This window comes from Vanessa tameamea, chromosome 8, assembly GCF_037043105.1.
Source record: "Vanessa tameamea isolate UH-Manoa-2023 chromosome 8, ilVanTame1 primary haplotype, whole genome shotgun sequence".
Taxonomy (NCBI): Eukaryota; Metazoa; Arthropoda; class Insecta; order Lepidoptera; family Nymphalidae; genus Vanessa; species Vanessa tameamea.
The window spans coordinates 8,543,072-8,568,531 of NC_087316.1; the positions used below are offsets into that span (position 1 = coordinate 8,543,072).

At 31.8% G+C, this 25,460-nt stretch overlaps 2 protein-coding genes across 4 annotated transcripts in view; both read right to left on the minus strand.

Moving 5' to 3' along the window:
• Positions 1-334: 334 nt before the first annotated feature.
• LOC113400019 (uncharacterized) lies at positions 335-7,589 on the minus strand. Of its 2 annotated transcripts, none has more exons than XM_026639379.2 (5): positions 7,408-7,589; positions 3,844-3,901; positions 2,836-3,085; positions 2,270-2,573; positions 335-1,708 (listed from the first exon to the last, which is right to left on the minus strand). In XM_026639379.2, exons 2-5 carry the CDS (start codon positions 3,848-3,850, stop codon positions 503-505), a joined length of 1,767 nt encoding a protein of 588 aa, XP_026495164.1. In that variant the 5' UTR covers positions 3,851-3,901; positions 7,408-7,589; the 3' UTR covers positions 335-502. The 2 variants fall into 2 exon arrangements, with proteins under 2 accessions (XP_026495164.1, XP_026495163.1); XM_026639378.2 differs by having other exon boundaries at positions 3,624-3,901.
• Positions 7,590-13,028: 5,439 nt separating this feature from the next.
• Positions 13,029-25,460, minus strand: part of LOC113400021 (uncharacterized) — a 38,768-nt gene continuing 26,336 nt past the window's right edge. The window contains exons 3-10 of one of the 2 annotated variants that reach the window (XM_026639383.2): positions 21,554-21,685; positions 18,850-19,500; positions 18,490-18,692; positions 18,296-18,383; positions 17,276-17,423; positions 16,912-17,037; positions 16,099-16,223; positions 13,029-13,204 (exon numbers count right to left, since the gene is read on the minus strand). In XM_026639383.2, the coding sequence (XP_026495168.2) occupies positions 13,176-13,204; positions 16,099-16,223; positions 16,912-17,037; positions 17,276-17,423; positions 18,296-18,383; positions 18,490-18,692; positions 18,850-19,500; positions 21,554-21,685 (1,502 nt within the window). In that variant the 3' untranslated portion in view covers positions 13,029-13,175. Of the gene's footprint in view, positions 13,205-16,098; positions 16,224-16,911; positions 17,038-17,275; positions 17,424-18,283; positions 18,384-18,489; positions 18,693-18,849; positions 19,501-21,553; positions 21,686-25,460 lie in introns of both variants that reach the window. The other variant, XM_026639381.2, reaches the window with a different exon arrangement.

The window sequence follows — 25,460 nt, forward strand, 5'->3', positions numbered from 1 at the left end:
TATAAATGAAAATATGTAAGCATAGATTGATCTGTCTCTATGTAATACTCTATTCGTTATGTTTTCTCTGCTAAATAAGAAAATCTATATTGATAAAATGTGTTTTACAAATAATTATTTAAAAAAAATAAAATACGATTTGTTCTAAAAACGGTGCTTGCACTACTAAATGAGCCTTGTTTTAAATATATTAATTATTTTTATTAAATAATCCGGTTTCACTTACGTTTATTTTTTGAGGAATGCTTGACGTAGCTTCAAAGACTACGTGGTGATAAAAAGTATCACTTCGAAGCTACAAAAGTTGTGGATAAACGATATTAAAAAAACAATCTTTGAAAGTTGTAAAAATAATTTATTATTAAGAAAAAGAACTCAGTCGTTTTAGTCAATAAAATTCTGAAAGACACATAAATGTTATGTTATCACAGTTTGATTTAAAAACACTTAAGTATTTTTTACTCTTACAAAATACGACCTGTAAATTAAAGTAGAAAAATATTTATAGCCTTGAATTTATTCGACAGTCCAAATTTTTTTGGCACACACAGAAGATTCTGTCTTCGTGGTTAATTGTGCAATCACCAAAACCTTTATATGGAGATATTATGTTAATGGAACCGACAATACTCATATTCGTGTCTTGTCGAGCAACGGTAGCTTCATAGAAAATATTTCGTGGCCTCATAGAAAACGCTACTACATAATATAAGTTTACTTTATTGTTATCAAAGTAGAAATGTATTCGGGTTGTATTTTGAAGGCCTAGACTCATGCAACTCCAACATTTTTTTGTTTTTATATTTTTTATTTTCTTTCTTATACGTCCTGCTACGAAGTAGACGCTCTTAATTCCTTCCGTGTCTTCAACGTCAAGGGGATACAATTTGTGGCAACTACACCACTTATCATGAATGCCAACGTCCTGGCAAGTGCGATTTGCGCTTATAATGCTGAATATACTTTGATGTCTAGAAGAATAATCGTATCTCTCGGATTCAGTAACGTTGGTTAATTCACTTATTTCGTATAAAGTATCAAATAAATCGTAGGGGGTTACTAGTCGAAACTGGTTTAATAAAATAGCTTTAACCTTATGGGGATAGTAATATTTAAACAATTCTGGTATCCATAAAAATAAAGAAGGCAAACGATCGTCGTAATATGATTCTACTGTGAGTCGATGTTCGCCAAAACGAATGCCGTGATCGCTAAGAAATACTATAAATGTCTTGTCTAACACTCCCGTATACGTGAGACGATTCAAGAAATCCTCTAAAAGTTGGTCTACATCCTGTGGATGGTTATTTATGTTATGACTAAAGGAGTTCATCCAGAAAAATCCGAAGAAAGGACTTTCCCTGTATGTTAAAACGAAATCGTATGCGTAATCTAGTAGCTGCTGACCAGACGGTACTTTTCCAGAACACAACAAGGAATGATTATTTTTCTCGTGTTCTCCCTTGAGAAAAAAAGGTCTCATATAGTGGTCGGTGGGCGACCTACGAAATAAATAGTCTCTACTGAAAATATCAGGCAATTGCAAATAATCTTCACCGTAAGCTGTCACGTAACCAGATTTCTTGAAAATGCTCCAAATAAGTAATTCATTGCACTGATCCATCTTTTTTGAACATTTGCTGATAATATTTGACAAATTTTGACCGGTTAAAGCTGCCATCAAGTTTGGAAACGTGTTATCACCCACCTAAAATATCAATGTTTCTTATGAATATATTTAACACAAAAACTTTTTGCTGTAACGAAAAAATCATATTATTTACGAATATATTTTAATTTTGCCTATTACTGACTGTATATATAATATTTCTTCGTTGGTGAAAATACCAAAAAAATGGCACTTCCACTCAATTGGTTACTCATGCCAAAATGTTTCAACGATAAAAATATAAAACATTTAATGTAGGTAAATCGATCTCAGCCTACGCATACATGATAACACAATCATACAAAGTAAACAAAATACATTCATCTGATTATTAAACAGCGTATCTTTTTTCTATGTAACATGATAAAAAGCACATTGTTTTGTGTGCCTTGTACTCCTGTATTGAAAAAAAAAAAATTTTTCCATTGTACAATTGATTTTCTGAACGAAAATGTCTTTCAAAACTAAAGCCGGAAGTTATAATTACAGATAATAATTAATATTGGAATAATATACTTGTATTAAAATTTCGATCATATTGATTTTTATTCGTGTTCGAATTTCATAAACCTTATCCTAACATCATAGGTTTTACTCTACCTTATGGTATCCTCTGAAGCCCGGCCAGAAATTGTTTTTTAAATATGTCACAGTTCGAGTCATAGTTTGAACGAAACGAGACAAGGACATTGAATCCATTCCTAATATTAGCACGCTATATTTCCTTTTTTGTTTTGTCGTTTTATCTATGTTTGTTGTATTTATTTTTCGGCAGAACGCGTACACGTCTTGATAAATGAGATGTGATTTATTATAGGCATTAACTTCGAAGCACTGAACATTTATAAAATCACTCTCTAGTAAAAATAGTTCGCTGTCCTTAAGATCTTTACATTCTGTGTATCTGAAATAAAAGAGGTTCACAAAATAAGTACCTAGCCAAATTTGAAATTTTCTTTGTGTCATTGTGTCTACTATGAGATATAATAATAATAATATCAAGTACTTTTGGTCACACCAATTTATACAGGTCGTCAAAATTTTAAATAAAAATAAGCTTGGAGTAGTCTCAACGAATAATTTTGATGCTTAATCGTAAAACATTTAGTCTATTAAACTGCACTGCAATTTCAATTAACCTCAAAATTAAAGTAATGCTAACTTACCGAAGCTTCCTGTGCTCAAAGCCTGGTCTTGTCGATCTTTGAAAGTATCTATAGCAACATTTGTATTTAGATGTTCTTTTTAAATATTTTCTAATATTCTTTTCTTTTATCGACGCTCTTATTCTAGAGTCTTGAACTCGTTTCAAATAGACAGCTCGATTTCCACACGATCCTCTTTTCCATTTTTTTATCGACGAATAGTTTACCATTGCGATCGGGATTCGGCAGCCGGGTGTGTCTATCATGTAAACTGAAATTTTATTACAACTATAAAAAGTACAGTATTATAAAAAAAATAAGTAAACTGTTATCAAAACATTAAATGTTTTCTTTTGTAAACTAGGTGATAACTTACGCATAATTAATTTGTTAAAAAGTAACATCAACCATTTGGTTTTGGCTTGTTAGGCATACCTACGAATAAGCACACGAATAATATGTTCATCGTTTTAATTATAATTATCGACATATAAATTCGATGATGTCATATATTGAATGAACAAATCTCACGATACTCTTGGATTCCAACGTCATTGAGAGATTATCAAAATTGTTATTTTTTAAACAAAATTTGGTAAATAACTTAATTTTCATCAGTATGTACATCACCTAAAATATTTTTTGTTCGCAATCTTTGAGAATAGTATTAGAAAACATCAAATAAAAATATGAGATAAAATGGTTAGGTACTCAATGAGTTAGCATTTAAATACGTCACATGGCAAAAATCATATTATTTCGGCTCGCATCGTATATTTCGATTCTTAAAATAAATGAAAAATAAGCACCTTGTTTTGTCTCTTCGAATTCAATAGAATCCTCATTGTCGGAAATGTCTTTGTAAATCTCATTTAATGGTATGTGCCTCATGGGTGTATCGTAATTCCGTTTCGTACTCGATGGTGGTTGTAAAATTGAAAAATCATTTAATTTATGATGATTCCGTGCATATGAAAAATGGTAGAGGTGGTATATTATAAGGATGAAGAAACACAAACAAATTGTTACCATCCATAGCGTTATTTTTACTGATTTCATATTCACTTTTCTCCTTAGCTTTTTGAACCTGAAAAGTTAATTCATAGAAAGAAAATTAATAATGCAATATTTTTGTTTGGGTTTAATTAATTCCGTCTTAAGCTGACGTACACGAAACATTAAAGTAGTTTGCTTTAAAATAAAAATCTGCCTATTTTTAGTATTCAGTTTAATACAGAATGTATTTAAATAACATTAAACTTTTTTACTCAATCATAAAACTGGTTGAACATAAAATTAGGATAGTGCATTTTCTTTATTCTTCATACAACATCAAACACCACTTGACAAGGATTACATTGTCCTTTTATTATTGGTATTGATACTTATATAAACAAAACTTCATAAGTATGCAGTTTCTTAACATTTCTGCATAAGCTTTTTTTTTTTCTCCATTTCTTTTTCGATCATAATTAGGGCCGGACTCAGGAGAAGGCAACCGAAGCAACTGACCTGGGACCTCCACATGAGAGCGGCCCCAAAATTTACTCCGAGGAGTTAACAATTTTTTTTATTTAATTTAATACCTACGCATAATTTGCTATGTATATAATAGGTCTATAGGTTTTTTTTTTACTTCATTTTGATAGCACATGGATGAATATCTGGTATTATAAAATTGGGTACTCAATATCTTTACAAAAAACGGTAATCACTGATTACCAAATGTCACTAAACCTTTTCAATTTTAAAATATATCTATAATAACAGTAAAAAATAGTTTGTATAAATCAATAATAACAAATAAAAATAAACGTAATAACGTTTAAATGACATTTAACCATCGTTTGAAGATTAAAAATTCATATTAAAATCAACAGGTCCAATCGCACATGGTAACACTTTTATAACTACCACAAAATATATGGCAGAATAAATTTGATGAAATCACATGATAAATTTTCCTCGTCAAAAATTTTTTTTTCAGTTTTCATAAAATATAAGGCATTTAAAATCACATTAATCTTAAATTGAATTGACATTGTCCGAATATTTTTGTAATTTTGATCCACCCAATTTCAATTCACAAGCATGTTGGTGCACCCCTTGGTGGTAGGGCTTTTTGCAAGCCCGTCTGGGTTGCCAACCACTCATCAGATGTTCTACTGCCAAACAGGCAGTGTAAATGCAGGCACAGGGGACATACCATGGCACATTGGTGATGTAAGGAATGGTATATATTTCTTATAGTGCCAATGTCTGTTGGCGGTGGTAAACACTTGCCATTAGGTGGCCAATTCGCCCGTCCGTCTACCTATTAGATATCCGACCTATGAGGTCTTACTTTTAACCCTCTTAATGAAGATCTTAAAGGATAATCTTCATCATCAAAATCACTGGCAAACAAGCGTGTATTGTGATCTGTATTGGTTGGAATTTAAGCATTCAATCATTTTAAGAAGAAACTAGTTCTTAAAACGATTCATCGTAACATTACCAAATCAAATAGGTTGGAGGACTATCATTGTCACATTGAATCCAGTAGTTTTAAGATACGTTTGTTATTAACCAACAATTATACCACTTCCTTCTTCACCACTCGCCAATCTCGTTTTTTGGTAAGGTCTGACGTCATTCAAGTAATACTCTGTATTTGCATAATTGGCAACGATTTAACGATTCGAAATAATGGCCTTAAAATAGTTAAGATACTTTGCACTTCATCTTTGCTGACACTATTATGGTTTACGTTCTTTTAATTTCGCACCATTTATCTCATCTTTCATTTTCCAAGTTTCCAACAGCCATTCATTTGGAAAAAGAACAGTTTTATCTAATAATAATAAAAATCTCATCTTTAAGAAATGGCCTTCTCGGCCTAGATCATACTTTTTTTTTTAAATTTATTAGCAGTCTGGTTTGTTTGACCGATATTTTTACTCAAAACAATGCCTTATCTATCTTATCTAGCTTAGAACGATTTATCTAACTCGCGAAACAATTGAATATGATGATATCCAAACGGAATTAAATTTTTTGATCGTTACAACATAGTGCTGATAGATATTCCGTTGTTTTTCATATTTTTAATTGGCTTGCCTTATATTTTTTTGTCGTAATTGCAATTGATAAATTTAGACCTTCGCATAGTAAACGAGTTATTTTTTACCATTAATAACCTACGAGTATTGGTGTTTCCTGGAAAACTGTAAAGTTTTGACACTAGTGATATATATTATATATATTACCTTTCGTTAAACTATTTATTATGTCATATTATGCATTATTTAACTTTAACTAAAAATACTTTTACACATCAAAACACGCACACGTTGTTATGTACAATAAATTTTAACACATATTGTATGTAGAGATGATAATAATATTTTAGATTTTTTTAATATGTCGTCTTTAAAATTACGTAGTTCACAATACTTCTTAATCTTTCTTAATTTTCGCTTTCAATGCATCGAAAATATAGTCTCAATAGATATACCATTATTAAAAATTAGCACGTTGCTTTAACTACTTGATGAAATCACGAAGAAACCACAAACTTCGAAGGTCGTTACAATAAAAACTAAGGACGGATTTCAAGCCACTAACCTTGCTCCGGGAGTAATGAAACATTTTAAAATTTTAATACCAGCCGCCAACTTATGTTTGAATCGTTCCATAGAGTTCTGTTTGTAAAGCAATGATTTCATTGACACAGTAGCCGGTGCGAGGCATATATGATATTGTTGTGATCGGTGTATGTTTGGTAAACATTATCGGTACTGTTTATATTTTTCAGAATGAAAAATTCTAAAGTACGCATGCATGCCTGATGCGATACCATCACATCTGGATAGTTCAATGTTTTTAAAACTAATTGTTTTGTTAATTGTAATAGAGGTGCTGTCAAGGTAAAACGAATATGATGTATAAACTGCGTGAGAAATATTGTATTTTAATATCCCACGTCTATCAAATAATTCATACTTCAAAGTTCGTGACTAGAACTCTGAATGCCTATTTGATGTAAACAAATTTAACTGGTATATGCTTAATTACATTATTACTTGTGTTATTCACAGGAATTATTTTTAAATGAATAATTCAAACATTTCAACAAAGTAATTCTTATGGTTCTACGTCACTATATTTTTGGGAATATTTTTTATCTGCATTTACACAATATTATTAAGGTTTTTTTAATGTATCGACAATTTGACCACTTATATTAAGCTGATAGAAATCATTACAAAACCTTTACACTATTATTACAATATTGTTTATCCAGATAATATTATTAGAAAAGCAAAAAAGAATTAGTTTCGATGTATTTATAATTATTATTAAAAAAATATTTTACGTAAATTAAATCATATAGTCTGCAACTTTAAACAGCTCATTTAATAGTTTATGTATGTTACCTACTAGCGAATGATTATAATAAATTGACAATTCATAGCTAAGAATAAGAATAATATTGCGTTAGTAAATTTAAAATGTTACATATAAACGGGAAATGCTATCTACTTATAGTGCAAAAACGAAATATCTTTAGTAAAATTTCAACTTGATATGACATAAAGGCACTGTACTTACCCATTTTGCTTTTAATCCCAGATATTTTCACCATTTGATACGTCTATTTAGTTTTTACGTATTTAAGATCAATATGTACCATTTTTATCGTAAATTCAGCGATGTTATTACTCTTCTCTGACGCAGAGATGTGGAATTCAGATGAGTTTATGTCGATTTCGTTGCTTTAAGAATAAGGTTACTGCGCATGCTCACAGAGTCTGTATTGACATCTCAGCAGACTAGTTTTTATATACACAGTACAATAGTATTGCACCCCAGTTTCCATAGATGTAGAAGACTTTCATTGAATTAGTAAGACTACCATCATCTCATGAATAAATGTTTTATTTTTTTTTATTTTCGTATATACAAGGTAAACGAATATATTAAGTACCTAAGTTAAATGTCAAAAATATTTACTTGTTGTGAATTTTAACGCTTTTATATCTATGATAAATATAAAAACGTACATGTACAATTGTCTTTCCTCAAATTTTTCTTTTTGAAGTTTTTTAATAGAATAATTTTATATTCTTGATTTACAAAGAGTTTTCGACTAAAATAATTTGTTTACAGCATATACTTATATGACGGCGACGGCGGCGGCCGAACTGTATTGCTCTCTATAATAAAATTTAGCTTCCGACTTATATAAGATTACAAGGCATATAATGGATTTCTTTAACAAATCAAGACATAAACAAAAAACACTTCAAGACAATTTTAAGCAATTTTATAGGAACTACTCAAACTCAAACTCAAATTCCTTTATTCAACATAGAGACATTACACTTACTTATTGATGGTCAAATTAAACACTACCACCGATTCGGAAAAAGGAACACCCTGACCTGAGAAAAACCTGCGAAAGAAATTCAGTGGGTCTTTTTTTTTGTCAAATTAATTAGATACATTATTATATATGAATAGAAACAGCCAGGAGGCGATCGTTTCATTCCCAAGGTGTGCTATCAAACATAAACTCACTAATTGTATAGTAACCTTTCGCACACAAGCGTTCCTTAATATTTTGTTTTAATTTGGCAACAGAAGCATTTTGAACGCTTTCTGGGATCCTGTTGTAGAAGCGTATACATTGCCCCACAAAAGAGTTACTGACTCTATGCAGTCGAGTAACAGTCGAGTAATGTTATGAGAATCACATTTTCTCATAAAAACATTAATATTTTTCCGTACATACAAAACATTACAGAATATATATTGAGAAGCAAGTTAATATCTTAATTTCTTTAAATTTATACCTTAATGATTCCTTGGCTCCTAGGTTATAGATTGCGCGAATAGCCCTCTTCTGCAGCACAAATATAGTATGGATAGCGGCTGTGTTACCCTAAAGCATAATACCGTAGGACGAGTCGTATCAACATCGGTAAATAATCTAATTTTAGTGACCGCAAATACTCAGAAAAAAATCCGCAAAAACTCAGTCTACCCGCCAATCCGTTTATATGGGGTAGCCACTGTAACTTGGCACCAAGAAAATAAGTTGTTTTAACTGGATCCATCGATTCCCCATTGATAAGTACATCGGGTTTTACATTTTGCACATTTGGTGTGCTAAATTTTACAATTTTAGTCATTTTATTATTCAGTCTAAGATTATTTACGCTAAACTAGTGTACTATATCAGACATAGAATTGTTTACATCGTCATACTGTACCTGTTTCCTATTAATTTTAAAAACCAAAGAGGTATCATCAGCAAACAATACTATATCATGTTTGTTCTCAACAAGAAATGGCAAGTCATTTATGTATATGAGGAATAGAAAAGGTCCAACAATTGTTCCTTGTGGGACCCCCATACCAACTGAGACCCCGGGAGACCTTGTCCCTTTAACGTCAATCCTCTGAATTCTATTATTAAGATAAGATGTCAGAAGGTCGAGTGCACATTCTCTAATACCATAGTGATATAGTTTCCTGACCAGAGTTTCATGTTGACACAATCAAAGGCTTTGGATAAATCGCAGAAAATCCCTAAGGCATCCTGCGACCTCTCCCAGGCTTCATAGATATTTCTTATAAGTTCGATACCTGCATCGGTAGTCGAGCGACCCCTCGTAAATCCAAATTGTTTATATGAAGCAGATTGTATTTATTGAAATATACTAATAATTGATTTAGAATAATTTTTTCAAATATTTTGCTGAGGGTTGGTAGTATTGAGATTGGCCTATAGTTGTTAGGATCTGAAGAGCTACCAGATTTAAATATTGGAATGACTTTACTATGTTTCATCAGGTCAGGAAATACACCACGTTGAACACAATCATTGAATATTATTGCAAGATAAGGTACAATCACATCAATAATTGAATTAATCACCTTTACAGAAATACCACATAGATCAGCAGTTTTCTTAATGTCTAATGACTTAAATGTACAAATGTAAAAATTAAATTTTGATTTGCATTCTCGTACATTTTCTTTCATCAATGATTCGGCAACTGCTGGAGAAGAAATAAGTAACTTAGTTGTAGAAACAGGTATGTCAGCAAAAAACTGAAGCAACTTCCCGTTCACTATTTATGACTTTATTATTATAATTTAAGTTATTTATTTTCACTACAGGTTCCAGAGTATGCTATGTAAATACTGATGTATTCATTTGTATAGTCAAAATACAAAACCACTGATATGTAATTGATTAAGTATGTAAGTATTAAATACATAAAGAGCCGAGATAGTATACAGCACGTAAATATGAACCGAAGCTCGTGGGTTCAATTCGTGAAACAGCGTTGATGTAGTGTGCGAGATTTGTATTTATAATTCAATTCGTGCTTCGATGAAGGAATAATTCGTAATTAAATAATAACAAGTCTGATTGATGCTGACTTTACAATTAGTCATTGATGATTATTGCTCGTCTATATTCAGTTACAAAAGTAATATTATTATAAGTACCTACGTTGCTTCCCTTCTCTGTGACGGATAGAATGATTTTACTCTTTTTAAATTATAACTGTACAAATGGCGCTCTGATAATCTTGTTGAGTTTACTGCCAAAAGACACCATTTTCCCTTGTTCCACCCTTCTGTGGTACTACGCTGGTGATACAAAGTAATATTAACGTACTTGTCCCTGTAGTTACAATGATCCACTTACCATTCAAACCGGAACACAACAATACAGCTCCTTGGCAGTCAAATATATAGTGAGTGGGTGGTACCTACCCGAGAGCCGAGATGGCCCAGTGGTTAGAACGCGTGCACCATAACCGATGATTGCGGGTTTAAACCCAGGTAATCACTACTGAATTTTCATGTGTTTAATTCGTGTTTATAATTCATCTTGTGCTCGGCGGTGAAGGAAAACATCGTGAGGAAACCTGCATGTGTCTAATTTCAACGAAATTCTGCCACATGTGTTTCCACCAACCCGCATTGGAGCAGCGTGATGGAATAAGCTCCAAACCTTCTCCTCAAAGGAGAAGAGGCCTTAGCCCAGCAGTGGGAAATTTAAATTATGTTAATGTTATGTTGGTACCTACCCATACGAGCTTGCACAAAAGTTCTACCACTAAGTAAGCAACAGGTTGGACCACTTGGACTATTGTTGTACTCTCTTATAAAATAGGATTTACGCTTAATTACAGAGGAAAAAATGATGGACTTTATGAACATTTATATAAATGTTTATATGTCCATGATATTCCGATTCCATTATACAAATCTAATTAATTATCTATTTGACTTGTGTAACATAATAACTTATAGTTCTTGTTCTTTTTTTCCGTTATTTAAAAGTTCATGTAATCTAAGAGTTTACTTGAATAAAGTATAATTTGTATTTTGATTAGTGTTTTAATAATAAACACGTCATAACATAATATAATAATTATTAACATTACCGAAGTCCTTAATATACAATAGCAACACAATATTTAAATATATTATGTAAAAAAAAGATTGTGTAAGAGCTATTTGGGTTACCTATTTAATTTAAAAAAAAAATACCACCTTTGAAATAAAAGACTGTTTTAAATAATTAATTTATTTATTATAAATATACTTGTTCGACATTCACACACACCAACACACTATAATACAACAAGGTACACTCATTTTCACACATCACTAATATAATAGAATACAAAATATATCAAAGTCAACATTTTAAGGTTAACAAAGAAAGAAAGACTATTTTTATATTATTTATAAATATCAGTTGCAGTGCGACCGTCCGAATTGTATAATATCAAATGAAAGTCAATGATAATAATATTATTCCAATGAGACAAATTTATATATATATATTTTAATATAAATCATTATAAAATAACCTAATTAATAGTTTTTTTTAATAATGCGTCACGATTCGCAGTTTTATAAATATATTATAATTTTAAAGTTTAATGATTAATAAATAATCAAATTATAATGATGAGTTGATGATACTTAAAATTAATAACTTCTGATACACTTCAAAAGATGTTTTGTACCATAAAAGGTACCGTAGTCTTGTATTGTAGTGAAACTAAACAGTAATTTTGTTCAAAGGTAAATTTGAAAAGATATACTTAGACATTAAAATATGTACAGTAATGTGTTATCTAAAATCTTATTCTCTATAAAGTTGTATAAAATGTAAAAGTGCAAATGGAGGCGGGTTTTAAATTATATATTAACTTGACAGCTATGCATAGATAATATTTTTTTTTAAGAAAAAAAAATGCAGCTGTATGTAATACTAAAATATGTAAAATTACGTATTTATTTCAAGTTTTATATAAAACAATACTGAAAGTGGAAATAAAAGGCATTAATATATATTTAAATGTTGCTGATTTTTTACATTCAAAAATAAAAATGTTTTAAAGTAAAAAAAAAAAAAAACTTGCTCTTAGCTTTTGACTTCCAAGGCTTCTTAATTAAAGTTGCAATGACATAACGTTTTTTTTTTTTTTTAAGAATATTATTCCGTTTTCTTAATTCAATTATTGAATTTATAGCATGATTGATTAGTTAGTTGCAGTTGCAAACCATTACTCCTATAATAATTTCTCAGTCTTATTGCGTGTGGCCTATGATTATTTATACTTTAAGATAACCCTAGAGAGGCAATTAAGTAACATATTTTTTATTAGTTTCTATTGAGCAAAGAATGTGTCGGATACAAAAAATGTAGCAGCTATAGAGTGTATACGGAACACATGTGCATTAACCGAGTATAACGGTCTCCGTTATTGTTTGCATGTCAAAGAAAAACAATGCGAGAAAACTACCATAGTCTATGAATAAATCCACGACTTCACAGTGGATTTTATAATTAGTCTAAATAAAAACAGATCTCCGAACAGAAAGGATACAGGTTTATATAAAATATTACGTTCTATTCATACAAAGATCTAAAATAGAAATTAATTTTATTTCCATTCAAAAAATGAAATGCCTACTAAATCGAAATATGTTACTGTGGTTTTTTTATAATTCAAATAAATCTAATGTTTTTTGTTAAGAAAATATGACTGCTAAAAAAATACAATGCTGTAATTGTTTTGAATTAACTGTTGTTGCCTGTTAAAAGTACTACAGTATAAGTATTTACCTAATTTAATAATATTCTTACTGATTTTAGAAGAATATCGTTATAAAAACATCGCTGTTATAAATACGATTATTTTACCTCAATTGTTAGTGCATTGTTCATTTCTTAATATATAAAAGTGTATTAGACTTTAAATTCTACCGAGTCTATGATAATTGAACAGTTGAGATCTTTACGGGTACGATTTATCCCTGAAGTTATCTTCGTGTTTTCAAGGCAGTTGCGGTGGCGCTGAACATTCTGGAAATAAATATTTTTCAAGTTAACATTTTTTTCTTAAACGTAATTTCGTAGTGTACTGATATAATAAGTTTGAGTATTGTGTATTGTTGTTTATAAAATATAATAAATAAGAATTTAAGTATTATATATTTCAATAAAAATATATAATTCCGGGCCAAATCCGGCCACGGCAGCTATTCTCAACGGATACTAACCAATTTTGCAATATCTCGCCTATTATAAGAGTTTATGCGGAATGTCATACCGACTATTGCGATGCCTGTTAACATTACAAGTATGTATGCGCAGTGCGATGTACGTCTTGACATATTCACAAATGCATGTATGTACTGAATATTTTTTTAATACTAATGTAAGTATTTTTGCAATATTTTAAATATTTGAACCTAATCGATGTACTAATAATATTATAATAAGTTAAAACTTGAAAACTCTATAGGTTTATGTAGTATCTTTCCTATTATTGAATATAAAAAAAAACAACTTGCTTATATAATACTTTCGTAAGTACGTTGAAAATATTACATTCAAGTAACGGTCATACATCGTGACAAATGTGCTATTGAGGTGCGCTGAGGTATTTAGGGCGTGTTTGGGCAGGTGACACTTGTACACTCTAATTGGGTATTGCATAGGACCACCTACTTTTGTCTTCAAAATGTATTTTTATGGTAGTAATTACTTCCAGGATTATTCAAATACCGTAAGAATCAAATTACAATAAAATTATTTACAATTTTTATAATTAGCAGTTTGTATGAATTATGTTGAGACTGACAACTTAATTCTGATGTCCCTGTTGGTTAGTCGAACCTACGAGAAAAAATATTTAGACGATTCCGAAACCAACGCTTTAAATGATACAAATCCGCTAGGACATTTTCATTTTTGTATAGATTTTAAAATTGTAGTTTTTTTATTTTTATAGTTTATTTAATTTTTATATGAAATTCATTGGATCTACATACAATATATGATCTTAAATGTCATGATTGTACAAATTTACTTTAAAAAAATATAAAACGAGACAATAGGCATTCGTTAATCCAAGCTTTCAAGCCATTTCTTTTTATGTATTGTATTCAATGGTTGTGGAGTTGTTAAAGTATTTTCGTGACCATATCGAATGTAATCGGATTTCGATCTGAAGGATTAATAAATATGAATTGCTATTTTATTGATTTTTACATCGTCCTGGTTTAATAATGACACGGTGCATTTTGTTTTTCAAAAAGACTTGGATTTAATAAAACTATACTGATATTATTTTATTATATCTCGACAGTCTTGATTTCTCTCTATGAGCGTTGCAATATGATAGTCTTTTTTACAAAATGTATTACGAATTCGCTTCAAATTTCATTTTATGTTATAATCACGATGCTAATATATTGGATGTGATTCATATTCGTTTCACATCTTTATTTGTTCTTATATATTAATTACTTCGCTTGGTGGTAGGGTTTTGTGCAGGCCGTCTAGGAACCCACTCATCAGATATTCTACCGCCAAACAGCAGTACTCAGTACTATTGTGTTCCGGTTTGAAGGATGAGTGAGCCAGTGTGACTACAGGCACAAGGGACATACCATTTTAGTTGCCAAGGTTGGTGGCGCATTGGGGATATAACGAATAGTTAATAATTCTTACAGTGCCACTGTCTATGGGTGGTGACCACATATCATCAGGTAGCCCATTTGCCCGTCTGCTTTTGTCATAAAAATAATAATTAAAGCGTGCTCCTTATTTAGCGAATGTGGATTTCTTATTTTTGTAGGGCATAAATAAATGGTCATTTTTCCACAAACATTACAAACGATGTGGATTTTTTATTGTTATTATCATTACAGTTTCTATTGCTTTAAGATGACTGGCATTTAATGTGTGTCATATGATTGCGCTTTGTGAATTGGGTTCAGTAGAGCTCTTCTGTAAAACCAAACTCGAAACCGTAGAACAGAATGCGTCATAAAGTGATATCCAAATATATATATTTTTTAATATTACATTAAAAGAGAATATCGTTTAAGTTGCTTTTCATCATTTCACTGGTGAATGCGAAGTGTAGTATTACAGAATAACACTGCTTGTAATTTACTACAAATGAAATACGTATCTTGTTTCGCTCAAGTGAGGTAACCAATATTTATTGATAACAAATTAATTATACATAATATAACCATAACAGTCTGTATGTCTGTCTGACACTCAATAAATAAAGTAAAATGCTTCTAGTAATAAAGATTTTGAGTTTAATTATTTTACTCGGATTATGAATGTATATCGCTAGTAATCGTGATAGTGTTAGATAGTTTAAGTCTTTCGTCTTATATTTACTGTAGTTACAAATGCCGACGAATGAAATTATATCAATGACGCATTTATCCAGTTCGTGTTCATGGCACTTACAACAGGAAACGTAGGTGATTACCATCCATTGATCGTTATATATGTATGTTGTTTTAGCGAGACGAATATAAGTTAAGTGTAATGAAAAAACTGTCCTAACCAGACCAGCTTGCTAGTGAGATTTTTGTTAAGATTATTCAGCTCCGCCCTAAGTACAACAAACACCCGGGTGCAAGCGGTATCAAAAAAAATAAAAGATTCAAATTTTCAATAAACATGGTCAATGACTTGCCTATCACGGGTATGACGCCCGGGTTTTTACAATCCCCTGCACTCTGAATTAAGACAGGGCTGAGCATAATCATCAACGAGCAATTAGCGTGGAATCAAGTCACCAACAAAAATTGATATGCGACAGGTAAGTTGTCGATTATAAAATCTGACAAATTATTTCTAGATACGCCGTGTAATCTTGCACAGTCTGTGATGCCTCGAATAAGTGTGTGTGTGCTGATTATGATTATGTATGCGAGTAGACTCACTGCAGACGGCGCAGGCTATCTCGTCGCTGTTGTCCCCGCAGCCGTCTCGGCCCGAGCACGCGACCGCCGTGCTGCGACAGCGCCCGTTCCCACACCGCAGCGGACAGAAGTCCGCTGCACGCCAACTGAGAATACAGTATTATTATATTATTTAACTTTCTTTAAAATGTATCTATAAAAATAAAGTAGCAGGCTGTAATCTAGGTACTATAATACACCACTGCTTAGCTTAAGACAGTTGCAGATATTCACCTGACACATGCAGTTTTCCTTACAAAGTTTTGCTTTCGCTGAGCGCAGAATAACTTATAAATAAGTATAGAACTTATAATAAGTAAAGAAATTTTAGTGAGGCTTGAATACTCGATCTTCGGTTAAGATTGATGTCTTCAACCAATAACTCACCTCGGATCATCATGAAAATGTGATCATAAAACACTTACTATGTTTTTGAATAATATATGATCTTTTTTTTCTGATTTAGTTCAAGATTTATTTAGTACCTTTTTTGTTCAGATGTCGTGATTGATGTTTGCGACGTTTTATATAATATATATTTTAGTAGAAATTCCATAACATGAGTCTAATTTAAACTAAATTAAAATAATTAAATCTGAATTTATTATTAAAAAAAAATCTCGTTGATTTGGCAAACTGCATTTAATATATTCCATTTGAAAGAAATCTATCATCATCAAAATAATCTACGGGCGATCAGTACACATCATGAAGAATTGGCTACTGTACCTACTAGCCAATTCAATAAAAAGTCTACAGTTTATAAAATGTAATTGTTTTATTTCATGTATTTACCGTGATTGTTCATTGCATAGATGTGGAGGCTCATCCGAGCCGTCCTTGCAGGAGATTATGGCATTGCAGAACTCGTATTCCGGTAAGCATTCACCCGACCCGCAACGGAATGTGTGTCGCGGACAACTGGAAAAACACGATCGTACTGTTATACAACTTACAAAACTAGCCTCGACACCAACCTGTTGCGCACAATCACGGAATCTATTACTTGCACTACATTTTTCTACAGTTTCTCAAAGGAAAATATTTCATTATGATATAAACACAGAATTCATGTACTCAGTTGAATTGCATTTGTCGGCTACTTCTAGGCCTCAAGACATTTGTCAAGTTATATTTTTCCCTAGATCCATAGGCTCACCCTCTTCTCCTGGTGGCTCGACAGTTCCTTTCGTCCTCGCCGCCCGGACACTGCACGACGCCGTCACAGCGCGAGGAGCGCGACACGCACGGCGAGCCCGCTCCTCCGCAGCGAAACGCGTGTATTGGGCAACGTTCGCCAGTACCATCTGAAATAATGTTTGATTATATTAATATTTTTTATTAATCAGGACGGCGAGCGAACAGGCCATCTGATAGTCAAATTTTCCATATCAACCAAGCCAATCAATAAAATAAATAATATAATTGCGTCCATATATTGGATTAATGATGTCGATGTCTTTTGGTGCCACATCCTTCCAGTCTCACAATATTATAAAAAAGAATAAAGACATAAACGCTTCAAATCTTGTGTAACTATACTGTTCTTTAGTCTGTCGGACTGCGTAAGTACATTTAATGGTTAATACTTAGAGAGAAATGGAACGACACATTTTGAAAAATTACCATCTCTGAAATTTTCACTATTTTATAGTTCGCTATAGCTTTAAATTAGCTTTAAAGTAAGGGTACTCGAGGCCCGGAACTAGACCCCAGGAGAAAGGCGGATTTATATTAAGATTATGTTAAAAAAAATTGGTAAAAAAGACCCACATATCGTGGGTTGTCCTTAAGCCTCGAAATGGTCTGAGATGGCTCTAGAGTCCGACCCTGACTGTAGTACCTTTTACATTGTTACTTTTCGTAGTGTTAGACAGTTAACCATTTTACATTGGAAAATAATTGTAGTCTCCGTACTTTTAAATTAAAGTAGAGAAATAACCTTGCCCAGTTCAAGATTTAGGTTATTATTTACATTTGACGCCTAGTCCAATTTACCAGCAACAACGATAATTTAAAAATTGCTGTTATTATCCGTCACCAAACATTTGTGAACAGGGTTTTTAAATGAACCTTTGCTTCGTTTGAAGATAAGTGATACAGTGAAAATAATTAATAGGATAAGAATAAGTTGTGCAAGGAAAGAAACCCGTGCATAGATATTTACCTCTACCTGTACCTTGGCATTTTTCGTCCGATCCGTCCGGACAGTCCTTACGACCGTCACAAACAAAGTACCAGCTTATACATGTACCAGTCGAACGACACTGTAATATATAAATTAAAACATAATATAATTTATCCAATTATAAATTAAGTTTAATAATAGTGTTGCACCTTTACCGTAAATTACTGACTAATTGACTCACTTACTTGGAATGTGCCCGGCAAACATCCTCTGTTGCGAGCTGAACAAGCCGAGGTAGAATTTGTACGGTATGCACAATCGCATCGCTTATTAGCACATCGTGTGTTTGGATCCACCATATGACACTGTTCATCTGTGAAACAGGGCATTCCCAAAGACGCCGGTCCGACGTCGAACGAAACAGGATCGGCGCGAATACGATTTTTATCTAAAAATAATATTGGATCGATTTCATTTTCGCAAGTACAATTTAAAAAAAGAACCCAATTTAATTAATAGTTTTTTAATTTCGTCCTTCTTCGATAATATTTAGTATCAGTAACGAGTAGAAGTTTATTAATGTACTTGAAGTTTTTATAACTAACCTTTTAATGAAGATTTTTTTTGATGACCACTTTTATTAGACTTATTACTATTCTGATCCTTTGTAGTTCCTTTCTTGTTTGACTTCTTTTCAATCGTTGGCTGAGTGACTACTCTATATATTGGTTGATCGTTAGCATGCAAATTAGCTGTCATTTCATCAACTCTAATCAATTCATTAGGTTCACCATCTTTTCTGTTTGATACCGGTAGTTTACTAGGTTCTATAGTGGGTACTTTTAAGGCAGTTTGCATAAGGGGACTATCTTCTTGTGTACTTAGTACATCATTTTTACTGGTAAACATAGGTAAATTGCTCGGTTGAATATCGTCTTTAATTGCTGTTAATTTAGATTTTCCAATGGAATCCACTGGTTTGGTAATTTTTTGAAGCTTGGATACTTTATCGTATAATTCTTGATTAGATGGTGTTCCCTTAACAGACTCTATAGTTATCATATCTTTTTCAAGTATCACTGCCTCCGTTGAATACGCAGATGGTTTTTGAGCGACGCATTTATCTCCGGTTTTCTTAAAAAACGCGTTACAAGAACACCGTCCAAATAGATTTGGTATGACGAATTCACAATGACTTTCTTTATCCCACAAACGGCAATGTTCGTTACTATAACAGACGTGACCCGGTGGTGCAGCTACGGAAAAGAAACAGTATTATATAAGAATTCGCCGGGAAAAGAGTTGGTAGTTAGAACAGGCATATCTTGTCCGAAGATTACGGGACCACTTTTAGCGAATACCATTGATTTTTTATGTTTGTTTAAACTGTGTCTATAGTTCATCTTGTAGTGATTAAAAGAAAAAAAAACAGAAGAAAGCCTATATTTTTTTAATATCTTTGGTGTACGCGGAAATGTGCCACCTGATGGTAAGTGGTTAACAATCCCTATAGACATTGGCCCCGTAAGAAATTTTAATAATTCCTTAAAGGGATATTCGAAATGTAAAGAAAGTTTAATATTTCTTACAACTTCTAATGTCTATGGGCAGTGGTGACCACTTACCATCAGGTGATCCATTTTTCCTTCCGTCTACCTATACAATAACAAAATCACCAATGCGCCACCAACCTGGGGAATAAGACTGTATGTCCCTTGTGTCTGTAGTTATGGCTCACTGACCTTTCAAACCGGAACACAACAACACTAAGTAGGTATATGTTTATATTACTTGATGGTAGCTTATAAGATGAGTGGGAGGTACATAACTAGAAGGGTTTGCTCTAAGTCCTACCACTAAATGATATTAGTCAGATAAATCGATCACAAGTCCAGAACCCGGACTGGAGTAGGATGATGGAATAAGATCCGAAACATATTAAAATAAGATGCCTTGCCAATGCCAACGGATGCACATTTTCAAGCATAATATAAGAGATATTAATAAATACTAGCTATAAAAACCGTATTGAACTTGTCAGCCGTGAAAAATCATTAGTGATATACAGCGCTTGTGATAGTAGTTAGTAATTTACTCGATGGAAAATGAACGACTTCTCACTATATGCTCTGATAATCGCTTTCTTAATAAATATAAACCTAACTTATCATTCACGTAGATATTCGGATTAAAGATTTCTAGCTTAATTGTAGGATATTTCATTGCATGTGATATTCAAATCAATACAATATATCTATAAAAGTGAAATTACTGTAAATGTCCCACTACTGGGCTAATGCTTCCTCTCCGTTTGGGGAGAAAGGTTTGAGCTTATTCCATCACGCTGCTCCAATGCGTGTGGCAGATTTTCATCTGACTCATTTTACTCGTGATGTTTTTCTTTACCGCCGAAATGAGATTAACTATGTGTAAAAATACATGAAAATTCAACGGTGTTTGCCTAGGTTGGAACCCGCAATCATCGGTACAGTTCCGCGGATTCGAATAACTGTACCATCTTGGCGCCTACACCTATAGCGAGTTAAAATTATGTTACATAGCATCGTTTCTATAGACTATGTTAATCGATGTACGAGTTCTACTTTAGGCGTGAAATAATTCTCACACTATCCAACCATTATGAGTTATAATAAAATATGTCATTAAAGGCACAGCATCGGTTTGACAGAACAATCGTCTCATTTTCTCACAGATCATTCCAGATATACATTACGGAAGTGATTACTATGTGCGCGCAGTGAGCTAGTTATAAAAATTGATTAGCGCAAAATATGCGATTTAGAAAAACGCAATCACGAATTCTTATATTAAAACCAGTTATATTCATTTCGATTGATCGAATTGATATCTCGACTTTCATCTGCCCGAGTTATAGATTGGCATGGTGGCTTATCTGCACCCAAAACAACAAGTTATTACCCGTGACGTGACCGATTTGGTGTAAGTTCAGTCGAATAGCGGTTATGAAATCGAAAGTCGTACTAGCTACTAGTACTAAGTACTATTGAAATTATATTGCTTCGAAGAAAATTTAAAATAACTTAAATTACGGTGAGGCAAAATTGCTTATTATTTTACTTGGATCACTAATATTGATTTGTGGTTATTTGCAAATAATCCGCGTCAATTACGGAGTGTCATAAATGTTACCATAGACAATACGAATGTTACTCGTAGTCTCAAGAGGTTATATACATCCAATTATACAAAATGACAATGTTTCAAATATAATAACATAATTTGAGATGTGTGTGTGTATAAATTTTTGTTTTTAAAAAAAAAACTTACGAGAAAGACAGGTATGCTTCCTAAACTGCAAATGTCCGTCTGAACATCGGCAAACCCCATCTAAGCAGGCGCTGTAGGCAACTTTTAAGGTGCACTGTTCCGACACCACGCATTCGGAGCCTAAGAGAGTCGCTGTAACAAAAAGATTCACTTAGTTTATTGTCTGAGGACTAATTGGTTTCAAAGCACTGATGTATCTGTATACGGATAAATAAAAAAAGTATAAATTTGTTTTATTCATATTTATCTGCATATATAAATAAAAAAAAATATTATTGTCTTGTTCTAACATTTTATTCGTATTTTTTAAGTTTGATCGACAAAAAAGCTTAAGTATACTTTCTTTGAGTTCTTCTTTCTTCGTGGGACGAAATATTAATTATAGTTTTACTTTCTTAAATTCGCATTGATCAAATAAATAAGATCTGTATGTTTTATATTGATACTCCAATTAATAAATTGTTTCAGTATAAACAATTTAAATATATATATTTGTATATATTTAAGAACTTAATGTTAATAATTATTATATAAAAAATATATTAATTTATAGTATTTTAATTAATATGTTTGAATACAAGACTGTTTTAACAATCACATGATTATATACTGGTTTCTCTTTAAGATAAACATTAATTTTGAAAAAAAAAAATTAAAGCTACTATTGTTTCCAATATTTATTTTACCCAATGAAATAAAACATCTCCTATTGAGTTCTTGCTCAAGTTAATTATATTATACTGAGTTAATACAGCACTGTATCCGAAATCTTTTAATACTGACAAAATATGTTTATGATATTTATAAGAGGGCACAAAAAAATTAAATTCAATGTTGACATGCATGTCATGTGCAGTTAGAATGTTCATCAAAACAGAACAAGGAAAAATTTGTAGTCTATAAGATAACGGATTCATTATGTATTTTTAAACATCTGAATATAAAAAATTAAGATTAACTGGGCGTTAGCAGACATATTCTACGAAGCGTATGAATGAAGGTGGACAGAAAATTGAATGGCGAGGTCACGACTCTACGCGTATGCGACCCTATTTTGTGGTTCAAGTTCACAGTCGGCTTGTAGCATCAATTTGTATGCAATGTATTACTTTTGACTTTATTTTTATGTATTTGAACCGTAATCAATTTATGATGATATGCACGTTTCGTATCCAATACGGTCTAGTGATCGTAGTGACATAAAATTGATAAAAGCACATTTGCATACTTTAATACATACAGAACATGGGATATAGGTATATTTATTTATCGCAAATATAATTCCAAATAATATGCTAATAAATAAAAATAATACATCATTTGAAATAAAGATTGCTGGCAATAATAAAAGTATAAAGAAATGATGTATCCCCGGATATTAATATAACTATCATGTAGATTCGAACATTTTTAGTAACTAATAAATAAAATAAATATTTTTAGCACACCCAAAACTGGTAAAATATAATTGCTGAAAGGTTGCATTAATATTGCTTTATTTTATATTAATATCTAATTAGAAATAAAAAGATAACCAACGTAAAATAAAAACTAAAAAAATAATCAAATTCAGGTAGAGATGTTTTTAGTGTAATGTTTAACTGAAAAAACTACTAAATCAATATATATAAAACTTATACCAGGAGATGCGGTACGTTTCGGAGAAGGTTTAAGTATAGAATATTATTATAGTGCTATAAATATCTGTAGTGGTGTATCACATTGCATCGGTCCGTTGTACTTTTGATAACATTGTTTTTGTGAATAAGCCGATGGTGTAATAGATAAATAAATATAAATAGTGACACTTCACGGTTTTACCCGTCCTAAATTTATACTATTGACGTAAGAAATATAAATTTCACATTCCTGTATCATATATTTATTGTAACTTCTGAATGGATGTCTAAGAAAAACTTTATAATAAGTAAATTGAGATGAATGGTCTTTAAATGTTACATATTATAATTATATTTACATAAATGCATCTTTATATTTTTTAATAAATGTAACAATAAATTTATAAAGTACCTGAAATGTCGCATTGTTTCTGTAATATTAATTGTTTTATACATTGCCATGGTCGAGCTAATAAAACGAAACGAACAGTAATTGTAAGGAAGTAAAATTCCATTCATCAATCACGTTTGCATGTGTCAACACAGTGTAATTTATAGTATTCGGAAAACATTTTCTAATAACTTAAATACGATTTTATAATAGTGTTGAAACTTTCTGCTTGTGTACACATAGCCGACACTTTCGAACGATTAACAGTCTGTCACATAACAAATCATTTTACATACCAGTAGTTTTTTTTTATTTAATAATGTGCCGATAAAGCTATTTAAATGTTTGTATAATTAATACCTTTCAATAAAAAGGTAATGATGATCGTTTGAAAAGCATAAGTGGTGAAGTACCTTCCGCATTTTATAGTAACTGTTATCAAGTGCTACGTTGATAAATCACACGGGATGATCTTGGTAAAAATTTTTCGTGGCAGGGTTTTGTGCAACCCCAAATACTTGTTATTGTTGGGTTTCGGTTTGAAAGGTGAATGAAACAGTTTAACTACAGGCACAAGGGACATAAGATCTTTGTTCCCAAGGTTGGTTGCGAATTGCCGATGTAAGGAATGGTTTGTCAGTCTGCTTAAAATTAAAATTGTAAAATATTTTATAAAAAGTTTTAATCTTACACATTAATCAAAGAACTTAAACATTAATTAGAGAGATAGATGAAATATGAATGTCCATTAATATCTACATTATACTATTCAGCGCTTTATTTAAGAGGTCACTGTTTGAAGCAAAAAATATCCAGGTTAATACTAATTTTCAGTATTGTTACGTCTTAGACAGATCTCATAGATGAAATCAAATATGTTTGACACATAAATCTTAGAAACGAAGCGTAAAAAGATGAATTTGCGTTTATTGTATCGTTTACAGATGGACAGGCGTGAAAATTTAATTCGCGTGGCTTTTGGATTTCCAATCATAAAATTTAATCTGTGGCCTAATTTGTCAGTGTGTCTCAGTGACCTCCTTTATTTTGTGTTATTCATTGGTTAACTTGCATTGATTTACAACATTTTTTTTATCTGTGGACCGTAATTAAGACAGTAAAACGTATGAGTCATATTTAGTAGGTGTTTTTAAGAGTTATATACAATGAATTCAATCCTGAAGTTTAAATAAAAAAAGTGTATAAATTAAAAATTTAAACTTTTGTAAGAAATGTACCTAATATTTTAGATACATTGTTCATGTTTCAATAAAATGGTCTAATTCATTGAATATATCCACTATATTTACCCTATTGATATAATATGTTATAATTATGAATAAATTGTTACATCTGTGTAAGAAATAAATTAATCGGAATCTCTGTTTTGTCAGAGGAAAAGGAAATTTGTTTTTATAATTCATCACCGGTTCGGTGGTGAAGGAGTAGTGGTGAGGAGGACACCCAGGGCCAGATCTACCATATGAATTTTGGGCTTCAGCCCATAGCCCCGTGGATACAAGGGGGCCTCAGCTAAGTCAAGTCAAAGTCAAAAATAGACGATAATGCGAAAGAATCCATAACTTTATTAAACAGATCGTATGGTTTGCAGCTCTGCGAGTCCTGCAATTAATCAAACCAGATCAGAATCCGATTCAGATATGTCTTAGGTGGGCCCTTAAGTAGTGTTAGCCCAGGGCCCCCTAAACTTACGGTCCGGCCCTGAGGACACCGTGAGAACCTGCATGCTTCTTATTTTATTAAAATTGTTCTATATTTTTTCCACCAAATCGAATTGGAACAACGTGATGGAATAAGTCCTAAACCTTCTCAAATGCCCCAAACCTCGTCCCCAAAGGCCATAACCTAGATGTGGAACATTTACAGGTTTACTTAC

Excerpts from the sequence above, each read along its gene's own strand:
- LOC113400019 (XM_026639378.2), bottom strand. The coding sequence starts at position 3,873 with ATGAAATCAGTAAAAATAACGCTATGGATGGTAACAATTTGTTTGTGT. Across the intron at positions 3,086-3,623 it reads ATTCGAAGAGACAAAACAAG|TTTACATGATAGACACACCC; the intron begins GTGCTTATTTTT and ends ATAAAATTTCAG. Across the intron at positions 2,574-2,835 it reads TTTGAGCACAGGAAGCTTCG|ATACACAGAATGTAAAGATC; the intron begins GTAAGTTAGCAT and ends CTTTTATTTCAG.